Source organism: Hemitrygon akajei, chromosome 18, assembly GCF_048418815.1.
Source record: "Hemitrygon akajei chromosome 18, sHemAka1.3, whole genome shotgun sequence".
Classification (NCBI taxonomy): Eukaryota; Metazoa; Chordata; class Chondrichthyes; order Myliobatiformes; family Dasyatidae; genus Hemitrygon; species Hemitrygon akajei.
This window is the reverse complement of record NC_133141.1, coordinates 5,006,498-5,025,137: the sequence shown is the minus strand read 5'-3', so window position 1 is coordinate 5,025,137 and position 18,640 is coordinate 5,006,498. Positions and strand designations below refer to the sequence as shown.

Here is an 18,640-nt window from a genome sequence, read left to right as displayed (position 1 = left end):
TTGGAATTTAGAAGGATAAGGGAGGATCTCATCAAAACCTTTTGAATGTTGAAAGGCCTAGACAGTGCAAATGTGGAAAGGATGTTTCCCATGGTGGGGGAGTGTAGGATGTGAGGGCACAGGCTCCAGATAGAGGCCATCCATTTAAAACAGAGATGCAAAGAAATTTCTTTAGCCAGAGGGTGAATTTGTGGCATTTATTAGAACAGGCCAGTTGGTTAGGTCTGTTTAAGGCAGAGATTGATGGGTTCTTGATTCAACATGGCATCAAAGGTTACAGGGACAAGCTGGGGAGTGATGCTGAGGAGGATGATGGAACAGACTTGATGAGCCAAATAGCCTAATTCTACTCTTATGTCTAATGGATGGCTATCAGGAGAATATGAAGGAAGCCAAGATATTACCGAGAGGAGAGGTTGGACAAACGTAGTTGGTTTCTTTGTTGCATAGGAGGCTGAGGGGATATCTGGCATACATAGAGTCAACAACTGGTATTTTTCTCCGAGGATTAAAATGCATTTGAGTTGAGATGGGCAAAGGTCAAAGGAGATATGCAGTGTAGGTGCTGGCAGGAAATTATGATAGAAGCATTGAAGAGGCTCTTAGAAAGGCACAGGAGTGTGCAGAGATTAGAGGGGTATGGACATTGCACAGGCAGAAGGGATTAGTTTCATTAGGCATTTAATTAGCTTGGCACAACATTGTCGGCTGAAGGGCCTGTTCCTATGCTCTATTGAAAATGAGCAGTAACTTGTTCATATTCAGGATATCTCGACCAGCAACTCATTGCAGGGGAGAGGCAGTGGAAATTAGTGACGTCAAACATATGGGGGAGAGGGAGCCAAAGCAGGAGCCGATCCTTTGGCACCACATTGTCTTTGACGAATGGAATTCCCATTTGATGGACTGTGCCTGCTTTGGCAGGGTGATGAATTCTGGCACCCACCTGATTACAGCCAGGCCCATGCCATATAAAACCCAAGCTCTGATTCATAGAGAAGTACAGCCCAGAAACAGAAACGAGAAAATTTGCAGATGCTGTAAATCCGAGCAACACACACAAAATGTTGGAGGAACTCAGCAGGCCAGGCAGCATCTGTGGAAAAGAGTACAGCCCAAAACGTTGACTCTACTTTTCTCAATAGATGCTGACTGGCCTCCTAAGTTCCTCCAGCATTTTGTGTGTATTCCTCAGCCCAGAAACCTGCCTTTTGGCCCATCTAGTCCATGCTAAAAACATTTAAGCTAGCTACTCCCATCAACCTGCACCAGGACCGTAGCCCTCCACACCTCTCCCATCCATGTACCTATCCAAGCTTTTCTTAAACGTTGAAATCAAGCTTGCATGCACCACTTGTGCTGGTAGATCGTTACTCACTCTCACAACCCTCTGAGTGAAGATGTTTCCCTCATGTTCCCATTAAAATATTCTCCTTTCACTCTTAACCCATGACCTCTGGTTGTAGCCCCACCCAACCTCAGTGGAAAAAGCCTGTTTGCAATTACCCTGTCTATAACCATCATAATTTAGTAAACCTCTATCAAATCTCCCCTCAATCTTCTACGTTCCAAGGAATTTGTCTGAGGCGGCGCAATGAAGCTGCTGAGAAGCATGGCATCACTGAATCTCATTCAGAATCAGGTTTATTGTCACTGACATGATTTATGAAACTTGTTGTTTTGTGGCAGTACAGACAAGGCATAACAAATTGCCATACATTACAATTAATGATATATTAATAGTACAAAAGAGGAGCAGCAAGGTAGTGTTTGTAGGTACATGAACCATTCAGAAATTTGATTGCAGAGGAGAATAAGTTGTTCCTGAAATGTTGTCTGTGAGTCTTCAGACTCCTGTACCTCCTCCCTGATGGTAGTAATGAGAAGAGGGCATGTCCTTTGTAGACTCCCTTGTAGATTAAAACAAAGCAATTTCTAAAGGATCTTTGAAACCCTCATGTTGATCCATGCATTTGCAGTTAGAAATGTTTTTGATGAGTCCTGAAAAGCATTTGCTATATACAATAGGTAGTCTCTCCAATGTTCCCAGAACTTCTACCCTGTCAGTAACCTTACGAGTATTGAAATTCTTTCAGTTAACAAGCATCCTGGAAATTGGGGAGTTGTCCATGTGTCTAATTTTGAGTACTTAAGCATTAACTACAGTCTGGAGTTATAAAATTCCTTTATATCCTTTAATAATGGGATTCTTACACTTTTTGAATACCTGCTGCCACAAAACAACAAATTTCACTTAAGACAGGGATTCACAGACCCCTTTCTTAAAAATATTGGTCCATGCCATAAAAAAGTTTGAGAACCCCTGACACTGACATTCGACCTGATTCTGACTCACCTCTAAAGAACATCTCTGAGGTACAATGAAATACCCCTTTTCAGACAGTGGGGGTGGATAGCTGTGATAAACTATGTGTATACCTGTCTGGACACGCCCCTCTGCTGACTGCTCCTGTGGCTCCTCCCACAGACCCCGGTATAAAGGCGATTGGAGGCACTGCTCCTCCCTCAGTCCCCGAGATGTCATGGTCACGTTTGCAGCTAATAAAAGCCTATCTTTTGCCTCCCGTCTCCGAGAGTTATTGATGGTGCATCAATAGCAAATTGAGGAAAGGTGTGGGGAAGAAGGTCCCTAAAGTGAGCAGATCCAGCAAGTTCCAGGAGGTTGAAATATAGGGAATAATAAACATGGGAGACTCTGCAGATGCTGGAAATCTTGAGTAACACACACAAAATGCTGAAGGAACTCAGCAGGTCAGGCAGCGTCTATGAAGTGTAATAAACAGTCAACCTCTGCCCCTTCCTCTGCAGCCCAATGGAGGGTCTCAGCCCAAAACATCAACTGTTCATTTCTTTCCATTGATGTGCCTGACCTGCTGAGTTGCTCCAGCACTTTGTGTGTAGTTGCTCAGGAGATAATAAAGGAGTGTTCTACAGATAGGGAACAGGATGGGCAAGGAACCAGTGAAGATCTACTCAATCAAATCAGACTTGAGGTTTCGTATTTATTGTGGGCATCTACATTTTTAATTAGTTAGTTCCTTCTGGTCATTAATATACTCAAGCAATTTCAATAATAGTGAAAATCCAAAATACTGAATACGCAGGAAATCCACATTAAAAACAGCAAATGCTAGAAATACTCAGCAGGTCAGGCCACACCAGTGGATGAGAACAGTTTTTCTCTACTTCGCAGTTCTGATGAAGGACCTTCATCCTGAAACTTTAACTCTGTTTCTCTTCCCACTGATCTGCTAAGTATTTACAGCATTTTTAATATATCTTTGTATTTATACTGTACCATGTCTCAATAGTGGTGACTTTTTATTAAAAACCAGAATGTAATGAAGATGCAGAACTGGAAATGTGAAAGGATTGATGGAACCTTGAACTTGGTGCTCATGTGGTTTATCTCATTCCAGGAGCTGAACATGACAGAATTTGAGGAGAAGTTTAAGACCAAGGCACAGGGTTCATCGGTGAATATCAGCACAATGAAAATAAAGGTTTCCCAGAAAGCAAGCAGCAAAGTCAGTTTGATTGAGTCGAACCGAGCGAAGAACCTGGCCATCACACTGCGCAAAGGAGGCCTAAGCTCTGATGAGATCTGCAAGGCCATTGAGGAGTGAGCTCTTTTATACAGTACTTGTATTTAGAAATACTCTTATTCAGCATTAAATATTACAATAGCACCACATCAGTGAGGGATGTTGCGTACGCGCATGAACATTTTGATTTTTCGCTAGGCTTAGTCATCCACAGGAAGGTGTATGGCAGGCATTGTCTTCATGGTTCTATGCCAGCCAAACATTTGCCACTGATCCACCCCTCCCCTAGTTTTATATAGTATTTAAAAGCAGTCTTAGTTCTGGATATGTGGTTCTGAGAAGGTTGTCTGTCAGATGAGAAAAACTAGAGGCATGACAGATCTTCCCTTCAGACGATCCTGTCAGCTGAAGCACTGCTGAACCAAGAGCAGGAAGGGGGAGAAAATGAGGATCAGGATCCATTCCCAGCAACCAAATACCTTCTGACAGCAGAGTTTGCTTTGCAAGGCAGGTCTCTGGAGACAAACTGTCAACTGACATCTTTTAAAAACATACTGATTCCCACAGTTATCGTGACTGTATCTCTTTCCACCCTGTCCCCTGTAAGGCTGCTATTCCATTTTCACCTTTCCTTCATCCTGACTGCATCTGTTCCCAGGATGAGGCTTTCCTTTCTAAGGCATCAGAGATGTCTTCCTCCATCAACGAACGGGATTTCCCTTCCTCCACCACTGATGCTGCCTTCACATGCATCTCCTCCATTTCCCAAACATCTGTGCTCACCTCATCGTCCTGTTGCCTGAACAGTGAGAGTTCCTCTTGTCCTCACCTACCACCCCATGAGCTTCCACATCCAACACATCATCCTCCAGAACTTCTGCATCTCCAAAGAGATCCCACCATTAAACATACCTTTACCTTCTCCCCCATTCTGCTTTCTGCAGGATCACTCCCTCGATGATTCCCTTCTCCATTTGTCCCTCCCCGCTAATCACCTTCCTGGCACTTATCTCTACAAGCAGCCAAGGTGCTACACCTGCCCATTCACCTCCTCACTTACCTGCACTCGGGGCCCCAAACAGACCTTCCGGGTGAGGCAACATGTCACCTTCAAAGCTGTTGCCGTCATATATTGTGTTCAGTGCTCCCGATGAGGCCTCCTCTATATTGATGAGACTTGTCGTAAATTGGGGGACTGCATCATTGAGCACCTCCGCACCATCCCCCACAAGCGGGACTTCCTGGTGACAAACCATTTAAATTCTGATTCCCATTCCCATTCTAAGATGTCGGTCCATGGCCTCCCCCTGTGCGACGATGAGCCCACCCTCAGGGTGGAGGAGCAACACCTTATACTCCATCTGTTTCCATGAATATTGATTTCTTCCAGATAAAAATAATCCTTCCCCCTCCTCTCTTCTTCTATTCCCCACTCTTACTTCTCACTTCGGCCTGCTGCCCCTCCTCCTTCCCTTTCTCCTATGCTCCACACTCCTCTCCAGCCCTTTATCTTTTCCTACCCACTTGGATTTAACCTATTATCTCCAGCTAGCCTTCTTCCCCTCCCCCCACCTTTTTAATCTGGTGTCTTCCCCCTTCCTTCTCAGTCCTGAAGAAGGGTCTCGGCCTGAAATGTCAACTGTTTATTCATTTCCATAGATGCAGCCTAACTTGCTGAGATTCTCCAGCATTTCGTGTAAGGTTTTTTTTAGTTTTCCATTGACACACAGCCCTCAGTATTTCACCTTAGAGGCCCTCATAGAGCACAGAAACAGGCTGTATACCCATACCATTTACAGGAACCCCCATTTACCAGCACATTCTCCATGGTCTTCTGTGATTCTTAGTGCATTTGTCTTTATTCCAAGAGCATTGACTTGTTTATAAATCTAGTTCAGTTACTGAAGCTACTTTGACACATTTGATGCTAACACCACAGCATGCATCTTTCATAAAGTCACAGAACACTACAACACAGAAACAGATCCTTCAGCCCATCTAGTCCATGCAGAACCATTGCTATGTCGAGTGCTGCATCGGGACCAGAGCTCTCTGTGCCATCCCTCCATCCATGTACCCATCAAAGTTTCTCTTAAATGTTGAAATTGAAGCCACATTCGCCACTTCCACTGACAGCTCACTCTACACTCTCACTACCCTCTGAGTGAAGTAGCTTCTTCCCCATGTTCTCCTTAAACATTTCACCTTTCACCCTTAACCTCTAGTTCCAGTCACACTCAACCTCATTGGAAAAAGCCTGCTTGCATTTACCTTATCTATACCCATCATAATTTTGTATGCCTCCATGAAATATCCCCTCAGTCTTCTACCTTCTAGGGAATAACGTCCTAACCTATTCAACTTTACCCTATACCACAGGTCTCAAGTCCCAACAACATCCTTGTAAACTTTCTCTGCACTCTTTCAATCTCATTGACATCTTTCCTGTAGGTAGGTGACGAAAATTGCATTCAATACTCCCAATTATGCCTCACCAACATCTTATACAATTTTAACATAACATCCTAACTCCTGTACTCAGTGCCCTAATGCTCACTGTGTAAGACCTACCATGGTTGGTCCTCTCAAAGTGCAACACCTTGCACTGGTCAGCATTAAATTCCATCTGCCATTTTTCAGCTCATTTTTCTAACTGAACCAGATCCCACTGCAAACTTTAATAGTCTTTGCTGTCCACTATATCCCCATTCTTGGTGTCATCTGCAAATTCGCTGATCCAGTTTACTATATTATCATCCAGATCATTGATATAGATGACAAATGACAATAGACCCATCACCGATCCCTGCGGCACACCACTAGTCACAGGCCACCAGTCAGAGAGGCAACCCTCTACTACCACTCTCTGGCTTTTCCTGCAAAGCCAATGTCTAATTATGTGTGTTGCTTTAGATTTCCAGCACTTGGAGACTTCCTCGTGTCAATTTACAACCTCATCGAATGCCAAGTGACTGAACCTTCTTGACCAACCTCCCATGCAGGGCCTTGTCAAAAGGCTTGCTAAAGTCCATGGAGATAACATCCACTGCTTTGTTTTCATCAACTTTCTGGTAGCTTTCTTGAAAAACTCTGAGTTTGGTGAGACATGACATACTATGTACAATGCCATGTTGAATATCCCTATTCAGTCCATGTCTATCCAAATACTTACATAACTGGTTCCTTAGAATACCTTTCAATAACTTTCCAGCTACTAATATCAGGTTCTCTGGACTATAATTTCCTGGCTTATTCTTAGAGCTTCCTTAAACACTGAAACAACATTGGCTATCCTCCGATACCTCCCCTATCACTAAGGATGTTTTAAATATCTCTGCTAGCGCCCCTGCAAGTTCCACACTAGCCTCCCGCAGAGTCTGAGGAAATGCTTTGTCAGGCCTTGGGGATTCATCCACCCTTATTTCCCTCAAGACAGCAAACATTTCCTCCTCTGTAATCTGCATTGGGTCCATGACTTCATTACTGCTTTGCCTTGCCTCACTTCTATAGACACTGTGTCTACCTCCCAAGTATATGCAGAAGCAAATATCCATTTAACATCTCCCCACATCTCCTTCAGTTCTACGCATATATTACCATCCTGATCTTCCAGAGGTCAAATTTTGACCTTTGCTATTGTTTTGCTTTTAATATATCTGTAGAAGCCCTTAGAATCCTTCTCCTTGTAGCCTGAAGCAACCTTCTGCCTTCTTTAAGCCCTCCCGATTTCCTTAAGTGTTCTCTTGCATCTTTTATGCTCTTCAAGTATCTCATTTGTTCCTTCCTGCCTATACCTGATATGCATCTCCTCCTTTTTCTTAACCAGGGCCTCTCAAAAATCAAGGCTCCCTAAACCTGTTATCCTTGCCTTTTATTCTGACAGAAACATGCAAACTTTGTATTCTCAAAATTTCACTTTAGAAGTACTTCCACTTACCAAGTACATGTTTGCCAAAAAAATGACCTGTCCCAATCCACACTTGGCCACATCCTTTTCAATACCATCAAAATTGGCCTTTCTCCCATTTAGAATCTCAACCCGAGAACCAGACCTATCTTTTTGCATATTTACTTTGAAATTAATGGCATTGTGGTCACTAGATCCAACATGAACCCTTACACTAACTTCTGTCAGCTGCCCCGTCTCGTTCCCTCATAGGAGTTCTAGTATCACATTCTCTCTAGTTTGGACCTCTATGTACTGATTACATTCCTGAACACATTTGACAAACTCTTTCCCATCCAGCCTTTTTACAGTATGAGGGTCCCAGTCAATGTCTGGTGAGTTAAAATCACATACGATCACAGCCTTATGGTTGATGCAACAGTCTGTGATTTCTCTACAAATTTGCTTTAAGTCCCATGGACTGTTGTGTTGTTTATAATATAATCCCATTAATGTGGTTATCACTTCCTTGTTCCTCAGTTCTACCCATAAAGCCTTAAGGGATGAGCTCTCCAGTCTGTCCTGACTGAGCACTACTGTAACATTTTCCCTGACTGGTAATGCCATGCCCCTCCTTTAATCCTTCCCACTCTATCACGTCTAAAACAACTGAACCCCAGGACAATGAGCTGCCAGTCCTGTCCCTCCTACAACCAAGTCTCAATAACAGCTACTATGTCATAATTCGATGTGCTGATCAATACCCTTAGCTCATCCGCCTTTCCTACAATCTTCCTTGCATTGAAATCTACACAGCTCAGAACATTAGTCCCATTGTGCTCAAACATTTAATTCATCTTTGTATGTGTGTAGGCTTAACTTCTTATTCAATAAACTCTCCACCATCTGTTCTGCTGTTCTGGTTCCCATCCACCTGCAACTCTACTTTACATCCCACCACCACCACCACCCTCACCAGTGCAGCACTAACTGCTAGGATATTTGTTCTCCTCCAGTTCAGGTGCAAACTGTCCTGTTGTCCCTTCTGTACAGGCTCCACCTTCCTTGGAAGAGATCCTGATGATCAAAAAATCGTATGCCCTCCTTCCTGCACCAACTCCTTAGCCGCATGTTAAACTGTATAATCTTCCTAGTTCTAGCCACACTAGCACTTGGCACAGTTAGCAATCCTGAGATCACAATCCTGGAAGTCCTGTCCTTTAACTTAGCACCTAACTCCCTGAACTCACTTTATAGGACCTCATCACCCATCCTACCCATGTCATTAGTACCTACATGGACCACGACCTCTGGCTGTTCACCCTCCCACTTAAGAATGCTTAGGATTTGATCTGAGATATCCCTGAAACTGGCACCCAGGAAGCAACATACCATCTGGGAATCTTGTTCTCGTCCCCAGACCTCTGTTCTGTTCCCCCAACCAACGAATCCCCTATCACCACACAACATATATCACACACAGCACATAAGCCAAAATATTATGCTATAATTAAGTCAATAAAATATAATTCAAAATGCATGTAGTGAAGCACAGCACAGGTAAACAGTAAACAGCGTGCTGACTAGTGACAAGACCTTGGAGGTGGCAGGGTATTCATTAGTCTCACAGCCTGAGGGAGGAAGCTGTTACCCAGTCTGACAATCCCAGTCCTGATGCTCCTGTACCTCCTTCCTAATGATATTAGATCAAAGAGATTGTGGGATGGGTGGGTAGGAATGGTCAACAATGCCTTGGGCCTTTCATCTACAACACTCCCAGTAAGTGTCATAAATAGGGGTGAAAGAGACCCCAGTGATCCACTCAGTGGATTTTATTGTCCTCTGTAGGGTCTTGCAGTCCGATGCCTTGCATCACAGAACAACGCAGCCAGATAGGACTCTCTCGATGGTGCTCCTGTAGAAAGTTGTTAGAGTGGGAGCAGGGAGCCTTGCACGCCTCAGAATCTCCTCAGAAAGTGTAGACACTGCTGTGCCTTCTTGACTCATGAGGAGGTGTTGTGGTTACAGGTTAGATCGTCCGTTTTGTGCACACCAAGAAACTTTGTGCTCTTCACTCTCTCCACAGCAGAGCCATTGGAGAGTGGGTGACCTGAGCCTTGCTGAGCCCACGATCACTTCTTTTATCCTGTCCACGTTGAGACTGAGGTTGTTGTTCTCACACCATTTGACAACCCTCTCTCCCTCTCTCTGTATGCCGACTCATCACTGTTGCTGATGAGGCCAGCCACTGTGGTATCATCAGCAAACGATGATGTGGTTTCAGCTGGAGCTGGCAGTACAGTCGTAAGTCAGCAGGGTGAACAGCCGTGGGCTGGGCATACAGTCTTGGGGCGGGGGGCACCAGCGCTCAGCGTGATGGAGGTTGAAATGTTGTTGCCAACTCAGACTGACTTGGGTCTTTCCATCAAGGAGTCCAGGATCCAGTTACAGAGAGGGGTGTTGAGTCCCAACGAGGACAATTTACCCACAGCCTTTCAGGCAAGATGGTGGTAAACGCCAAGCTGAATTCGATGAACAGCATTCTGGCACACGAGGCATCATTTTCTAGGTGGGACAGGACAGAGAGGAGGGCCGAGGCTAAGGCATCATTAGTGGCCGGTTTGAGCGGTAGGAGAACCGGTCCAATGTGATCCATTGCCAGCCATGCCAAGCACTTCACGATTGTTGAAGTCAACACTGGGCAGTAATCATTGGGCACTGGAATGATGGTGGCTGCCTTGAAGCCTGCTGGGACAGTGGACTGTTTCAGAGAGATTAATTAAAGATGTCTGTTAAGACCTCTGTTAGCTGGGCCACACCGTCCCTCACTACCTGACCCGGTATGTTGTCTAGCTCAGCAGCTTTGCATGGGTTTACCCTGGCTAGGGTCCTCTTCAGCTTGGCTGTGGTCAGACAGGGTGCCTGTATCTCAGGAAGAGAGGGTTCTTTCCTTGATGTCACATCATTCAACTGGTCAAATCGTGCATCGAAAGCATTCAGCACATCAGGAAGGGAGGTGTCACTGTTGTTGACACACAGGGTGGACTTGTAATCAGGTATGGTTTGTATACCTCGCCTCACGTCCCTGGTGTCTGTAAATTTTCTGTGTGTACTCATGCTTTGCCTTCCTGATGCCACGGGACAGTGTGGCTCCTGCTGACCTTAGAGACGTCCTGTCCCCTGACTTGTCCCTAACCCTAAGCAGTGCAGGAGCCTCGGCAGTCAGCCATGGTTTCTGGTTTCCCTTGGTAGTGTAGTGTTTAATCTCAGCAACATCCTAAATGCCCTTTCCTATGTAGCCAGTCACCGATCCTGCATATTCATCGATATTGACGTGATGATCATAGGCAGCCTCCTCCCTGAATATGCTCCAGGACGTGGTAGGTGGCACCTTCTGGCCAGGTCCTGATCTCCCTGTGAACTGGTTTGACTCGTTTAACCAGTGGTCTGTACGCAAAGTGAATATGAAGCCCGGGTATCCGAGGTGAGGGCAGGGGGGTGGGGGTGAGGCAGCCTTAAGCATTCTATGAACATTGGTGTAAACCAGGTGTGATGTATTCTCTCGTCCGGTTGCCAAGTTGACATCTGGCAGAACTGTTTTTAAGTGATTGAAGTCACCAGTAACAATGAAGACACCATCAGGGTGAGTGGCCGAGAGGTTGCAGATTGCACCCTGGAGGTCCTGCAGCACCAGCACAGGGGGTGGGGAGATACTGTAGGCAGCAATAATCACAATGACAGTGAACTCCCTCAGTAAGTAGAAAGGCCTGCACTTCATTAAAAACTACCTGCAGTGAGCAGTGGGTCATTAATACCGAGGCGCTCGCACACCAGTTCTTATTCGATGAATAAGAATACACCAGTTCGATGAATTGAGTGTGCAGATAGTTATTAATGAATATGATATAGTTGGGATCACAGAGACATGGCTCCAGGGTGACCAAGGATGGGAGCTCAACATCCAGGGATATTCAATATTCAGGAGGGATAGACAGGAAAGAAAAGGAGGTGGGGTAGCATTGCTGGTTAGGGAGGAGATTAACGCAATAGAAAGGAAGGACATTAGCCTGGAGGATGTGGAATCGATATGGGTAGAGCTGCATAACACTAAGGGGCAGAAAACGCTGGTGGGAGTTGTGTACAGGCCACCTAACAGTAGTAGTGAGGTTGGGGATGGCATTAAACAGGAAATTAGAAATGCGTGCAGTAAAGGAACAGTAGTTATAATGGGTGACTTAAATCTACATATAGATTGGGTGAACCAAATTGGTAAGGGTGCTGAGGAAGAGGATTTCTTGGAATGTATGCGGGATGGTTTTCTGAACCAACATGTCGAGGAACCAACTAGAGAGCAGGCCATTCTAGATTGGGTATTGAGCAATGAGGAAGGGTTAGTTAGCAATCTTGTCGTGCGAGGCCCCTGGGGTAAGAGTGACCATAATATGGTGGAATTCTTCATTAAGATGGAGAGTGACATAGTTAATTCAAAAACAAAGGTTCTGAACTTAAAGAAGTGTAACTTTGAAGGTATGAGACGTGAATTAGCTAAGATAGACTGGCAAATGATACTTAAAGGGTTGACGGTGGATATGCAATGGCAAGCATTTAAAGATCGCATGGATGAACTACAACAATTGTTCATCCCAGTTTGGCAAAAGAATAAACCAGGCAAGGTAGTGCACCCGTGACTGACAAGGGAAATTAGGGATAGTATCAAGTCCAAAGAAGAAACATATAAATTATCAAAAAGAAGCAGCACACCTGAGGACTGGGAGAAATTCAGAGTCCAGCAGAAGAAGACAAAGGGCTTAATAAGGAAAGGGAAAAAAGATTATGAGAGAAAGCTGGCAGGGAACATAAAAACTGACTGTAAAAGCTTTTATAGATACGTGAAAAGAAAAAGATGGTCAAGACAAATGTAGGTCCCTTACAGTCAGAAACAGGTGAATTAATCATAGGGAACAAAGACATGGCAGACCAATTGAATAACTACTTTGGTTCTGTCTTCACTAAGGAGGACATAAATAATCTTCCGGAAATAGTAAGGGACCGAGGGTCTAGTGAGATGGAGGAACTGAGGGAAATACATGTTAGTAGGGAAGTGGTGTTAGGTAAATTGAAGGGATTAAAGGCAGATAAATCCCCAGGGCCAGATGGTCTGCATCCCAGAGTGCTTAAGGAAGTAGCCCAAGAAATAGTGCATGCATTAGTGATAATTTTTCAAAACTCCTTAGATTCTGGATTAATTCCTGGGGATTGGAGGGTGGCTAATGTAACCCCACTTTTTAAAAAAGGAGGGAGAGAGAAACTGGGGAATTACAGACCGGTTAGTCTGACATCGGTGGTGGGGAAAATGCTAGAGTTGGTTATCAAAGATGTGATAACAGCACATTTGGAAAGAGGTGAAATCATCGGACAAAGTCAGCATGGGTTTGTGAAAGGAAAATCATGTCTGACGAATCTTATAGAATTTTTTGAAGATGTAGCTAGTAGAGTGGATAGGGGAGAGCCAGTGGATGTGGTATATTTAGATTTTCAAAAGGCTTTTGACAAGGTCCCACACAGGAGATTAGTGTGCAAACTTAAAGCACACGGTATTGGGGGTATGGTATTGATGTGGATAGAGAATTGGTTGGCAGACAGGAAGCAAAGAGTGGGAATAAACGGGACCTTTTCAGAATGGCAGGCAGTGACTAGTGGGGAACCGCAAGGCTCAGTGCTGGGACCCCAGTTGTTTACAATATATATTAATGATTTAGATGAGGGAATTAAATGCAGCATCTCCAAGTTTGCGGATGACACGAAGCTGGGCGGCGGTGTTAGCTGTGAGGAGGATGCTAAGAGGATGCAGGGTGACTTGGATAGGTTAGGTGAGTGGGCAAATTCATGGCAGATGCAATTTAATGTGGATAAATGTGAGGTTATCCACTTTGGTTGCAAGAACAGGAAAACAGATTATTATCTGAACGGTGGCCCATTAGGAAAAGGGGAGGTGCAACGAGACCTGGGTGTCATTGTACACCAGTCATTGAAGGTGGGCATGCAGGTACAGCAGGCGGTGAAAAAGGCAAATGGTATGTTGGCATTCATAGCAAAAGGATTTGAGTACAGGAGCAGGGAGGTTCTACTGCAGTTGTACAAGGCCTTGGTGAGACTGCACCTAGAGTATTGTGTGCAGTTTTGGTCCCCTAATCTGAGGAAAGACATTCTTGCCATAGAGGGAGTACAAAGAAGGTTCACCAGATTGATTCCTGGGATGGCAGGACTTTCATATGAAGAAAGATTGGATCGACTAGGCTTATACTCACTGGAATTTAGAAGATTGAGGGGGGATCTTATTGAAACGTATAAAATTCTAAAGGGATTGGACAGGCTAGATGCAGGAAGATTGTTTCCGATGTTGGGGAAGTCCAGAATGAGGGGTCACAGTTTAAGGATAAAGGGGAAGCCTTTTAGGACCGAGATGAGGAAAAACTTCTTCACACAGAGAGTGGTGAATCTGTGGAATTCTCTGCCACAGGAAACAGTTGAGGCCGGTTCATTGGCTATATTTAAGAGGAAGTTAGATTTGGCCCTTGTGGCTAAAGGGATCAGGGGGTATGGAGAGAAAGTAGGTACAGGGTTCTGAGTTGGATGATCAGCCATGATCATACTGAATGGCGGTGCAGGCTCGAAGGGCCGAATGGCCTACTCCTGCACCTATTTTCTATGTTTCTATTGATGTAGACACACAGACCTCTTCCATGGGCCTTGGCAGAGGTCACAGCATTTATGTCTGCATAAAAGGAGATTAGGCCTTCTAAATGGACGGCCGAGTCTGTAGGGGTGTCCTGGAGCCACATTTCTGCCAGAACGAGTGTGCAGCAGTCCCTCGTCTTCCGCTGATTCCGATGCAGACACAGGTAATCCAGCTTTGTTTTTCACATCATTTGGGTGTTAGTGAGTAGAATCGTCGGGAGTGCGGGTCTGCAGGCATCCGCTTTAAGTCTCGCTTTCATACCGGCGCATTTACCGCGCTTCTGGATTCAGCGCAACGCTTCCGATGGTTTCTTCCCCAAAGGAGTGTCGTAGAGTGTAGTACAGAGCGATATCCTGCTCCCTGCGTTGGTCTGTAACTGTGCAGCACCTTCATTATTCCGCTCGCTAGCGAAGTAGACTTGCAGATTTTAGTATTCAATATGAACAGCAGGGTTTCTTGATCATAGAAAAGATGAACAGGCCAAGGAATTTCACTATTGGCTGGAGCCAGAGTGGCCTCTTTGTCCATGCGCGCAGTCATCTTGATTTATTCCGTGCCCCCCTCTATGCAATCCAATGTATCCTCGGAACTGTGGCGCGCAAAATGTGCCGAACACCCCTGTTCGCTTCTTTTAAACTCACTCTCCCCGCTACGCAATCTAATTTCTCCTCAGAAACTGGCGCGCAAAATGTGCCAACTGCACTCATGGGTTCTTTTAAACTCACTCTCCTTCTACACAGTTCAATGTCTCCTCCAGAACTGTGGTGCGCAAAAATGTGCCAAATGCATTCGCGGATACTTTTAAACTCACTCTCCCTCTCCGCTAATCCAACGTCTCCTCGGAAACTGACGCGCAAAATGTACTGACTGCCCCTCGCTGGCTTCTTCTAAACTCTCTCTCTCTCTCTCTCTACACAAACCAGTGTCTCCTCTGGAACTGTGGCGCGCAAAGAGTGCCAGCTGCCCCCCCCCCCCCACTGGCCTCTTTTAAATTCACTTTCTCTCTACATAGTACAGTGTCTCCTCGGAAATTGGCGCGCAAAGTGTGCCAACTGCACTCGCTGGTTCTTTTAAACTCACTCTCCTACGCAATCCAATGTAACCTCAGGAACTGTGGCGCGCAAAATGTGCCGACTGGCCCCTGCTGGCCTCTTTTAAATTCACTTTCTCTCTGCATAGTACAGTGTCTCCTCGGAAATTGGCGCGCAAAATGTGCCAACTGCACTTGCTGGTTCTTTTAAACTCACTCTCCTTCTACACAATCTGATGTCTCCTCGGAAACTGTGACGCATAAAATGTGCTGAATGCCCCTTGCTGGCTTCTTTTCAACTCACTCTCCCGCTACATAATCCAACGTCTCCTCGGAAACTGTGGCGCGCAAAATGTGCTTTCCAGTGCCACCAATTTTGCTAGCTATGCTCTGCGCAGAGCTGGATGCTCATTCCTGCCGTGCCTTGCCCTTTGTGTAAATGCAATGTTACCTTGTGTGTGATCAGCCTATCCTGTGCCGTCCAACCCTGTGACTAAAATGCCTCTTTTCCCAAATGCTCAGCTTCGACATGCAGTCACTCAACTTGGATTTCATGGAGCTCCTGACCCGTTTCGTGCCAAGCGATTACGAGCGTAAATTGCTGCAGCGGTACGAGGCAGACAAGAAGCCGCTGGAGGACCTGGCCGAGGAAGACCGCTTCATGATCAAGTTCAGCAAGATCCCAAAACTCACCGATCGGATGAAAATTATGACCTTTATGGGAAACTTCAACGACAATCTGCAGCTGCTGTTGCCGGTGAGCACTCGAACCCTGACCTGAGGTTGAGAGCGAGAGAGAAAGAGAAAGCATTAGCCCTCAGTAAAATAGTGGCTGTTCTGTAAGCAAACTCCCCATACCCACCTTTCTCCTTTATACCCCTGGTTTAAAAAGTCAGAATGCCACCGATGCTGGGAATCTGAAATAGTATAACAAAATTCCAAAATACTCATTTATTTAGGCAGCATGTGTGGAGAGAGTCAGAGACAATGATGCTGGAATCTGGAACAATTAACAGTCTGCTGAAGGAGCTCAATAGGTGAATGTGGGGAAATTGATGTGTTGATGTTTCAGGTTGAATTTTGATGTAAGTAATACTGACTGCCCGTTACACCGCTGGCGTCTAGAGCAACGATGAAGCTCCTCCATTTCTGGCAGTATTCAGGGCTTCCTTCATTGTGTCAGTAACTTCCTCTGGGTTTTCTCTACTGTCAGTCAGGCAAATCCCGGGTGGAGACTCCGGAATACCGTCGCACAAGGATGTAGACAGACTCTTTGTTGTTGTTTCTGCAACAGTTTTGTTTAACCAGTCAGGGTTGTTAGCCCTGAGCTAAACCCCCAAACCTGAAGGACAGGTGGACCACCCTTAGACAGGCCTCTACCTTTTGAACTGTTTGGCATGGGTGACCCAAGCAGGGGCCAAAGCATAAAGCCCTGACTCCTGATAGCATAGCTCCCTGCATCACTGAGGCATGCAAGCCTCCAAACTGTGACAAGGTTGTGGTCCTCTTGGAGAGCTGATGTAAGGTTTTGACCTAAAACGTTGACAATTCTTCCCCATTTCCCACCCCCACCCCTCCCCACATACCCACACACACAAAAGTGCTGCTTGACCTGCTAAGTTCCACTAGCAGATTGTTATTGTAGAGAAACAGATTTTAGGTTTTAGGTCCAAGACCCTTCATCACAGAGGCTGTCTGTCCTACAGAGTGTTTCCTGCATTTTTTGTCCTTGTTTTAACAAGCAGCTGTCAATCTCTGATTTGAATGAACAGTTGATTTAACATTATTTGCTATTTATGGAAATTATGGAATATAATTTAAGGTTGCAACATTTTTTCTGAACAGAAGTGTTTCCTAGGGCGCCACGGTAGTGTGGCGGTTAGCCAGACACTATTAGAGCTTGGGGCATGAGAGTTCAATCCCGGCACGCTCTGCAGTGTATGGCCCGTGGATGTGTGGATTTCCTGTGGGTGCTCCAGTTTCCTCCCATAGTCCAAACACATACCGGTTGGTAGGTTAATTGGTCATTGTAAGTTGTCCCATGGTTAGGTTAGGGTTAAACCAGGGGGTTGCTGAGCAGCGTGGTTCAAAGGGTCGGGAGGGCCTAATCTGTATTGTATCTTCAAAATAAATAAACAATTTGATTCCTAAAATTTCTACCCCTTGATTCTAGTCTCTGAATCAGCAGGAAGGCATCCTCTCTTTCTGATTTGGTTAATCATCACAGTATCTGAAAAAATTTGATCTAGTTTATTCCCAGCCTTCCAAAGTGTGGGGTAATCACTGTTTGCAATATAATCCTTGAAGCATAAGTATTGCACTATAAATATATGAGAACCCTCAGAGCTCACCATATCCCTCATCATACAGTACATGATGCAGAACTGAACATAATACTCCAGATAGAACCCAAAAAGGGATTTATGAAGCCATCAGTAACTTTTAGTCCATCTCTTGGTCCTCTAGTGCATGCCCCCAACTCCTTAATCTAACTCTGCATCAGTACATGAGTACTTTTCTTTAATATTAAGTAATCAAAGTTAAACAACTTTAATTCAGTGGTCTTCCAAGTACAGTAAAAACCTTCAACCTAATCAAGATTTGGGGGGGAGGGGGGGGATTTCCAGGATGACCTTTGTTCTGATTTGACAAAAAAGTCATCCTTTTAAAACCTCTTAAATTTCTTAACATGAAAAATGTCATTGAAAATTAAAATATCTGTACAAACATTGGAAGATTGTAATGCTGCTGGTGTGATACCAAGTCCTTTTGCTGCCAGTGGCTGGAGGAGAATGTTTGTTTTTGAGCCTCCTGTTTAAACTTGGGCTCCTGATGGGTTCACTCATGATTTGTTCAGTATCTTAATGATTGTTTTAATCATGTTTTCGACAGCAACTAAATGCAATCATTGCTGCATCGATGTCCATCAAGTCATCGGTGAAACTGAAGAAAATCCTGGAGGTAAGATTTTTGTGGGAGTGAGTTATCTGTGAGATGAGTGTAGGAGGCACCTTTCCAATGGCAAAAGGGTAAAGTGAAAAATGGAAAAAATTATACCATGAACACCATCGCAAATGTTCAGATTTTTAGCTCCACTGAATTCACCGTGGGTGGCGGGGAGGAGCTACGTCTCTACCAAAGGAGGTGTAAGGTGCTCCTTCACTCTGCTAGCCTACAGATCACCCTTGGGTAAGGGGTAGTGCCTGCTTCGGCCCCAGATCAGGGTCACGTAAAGCCATGGGAGCAGGTGGTGGATGGTCATATGAGCAGCTAATGCATATCACAAGTCATGGCTGTGCAACCACTGACACCAGGCAGACAATCTCTGAAGATTATTGATAATGGCTGGGGTCACCCGTCTTGTAAAGACACTGTCCAGGAGAAGGCAATGGCAAACTACTTCTGTAGAAAAATTTGCC

General features: G+C 45.0%; 1 protein-coding gene across 6 annotated transcripts in view; it reads left to right on the top strand.

Moving 5' to 3' along the window:
- Positions 1 to 18,640, top strand: part of fmnl1a (formin-like 1a) — a 226,604-nt gene that overhangs the window by 172,632 nt on the left and 35,332 nt on the right. For all 6 annotated transcript variants that reach the window (XM_073070697.1, XM_073070696.1, XM_073070692.1 and 3 more), the window contains 3 exons: positions 3,441 to 3,643; positions 15,744 to 15,978; positions 18,114 to 18,182. In XM_073070697.1, the coding sequence (XP_072926798.1) occupies positions 3,441 to 3,643; positions 15,744 to 15,978; positions 18,114 to 18,182 (507 nt within the window). The remainder of the gene's footprint in view (positions 1 to 3,440; positions 3,644 to 15,743; positions 15,979 to 18,113; positions 18,183 to 18,640) is intronic.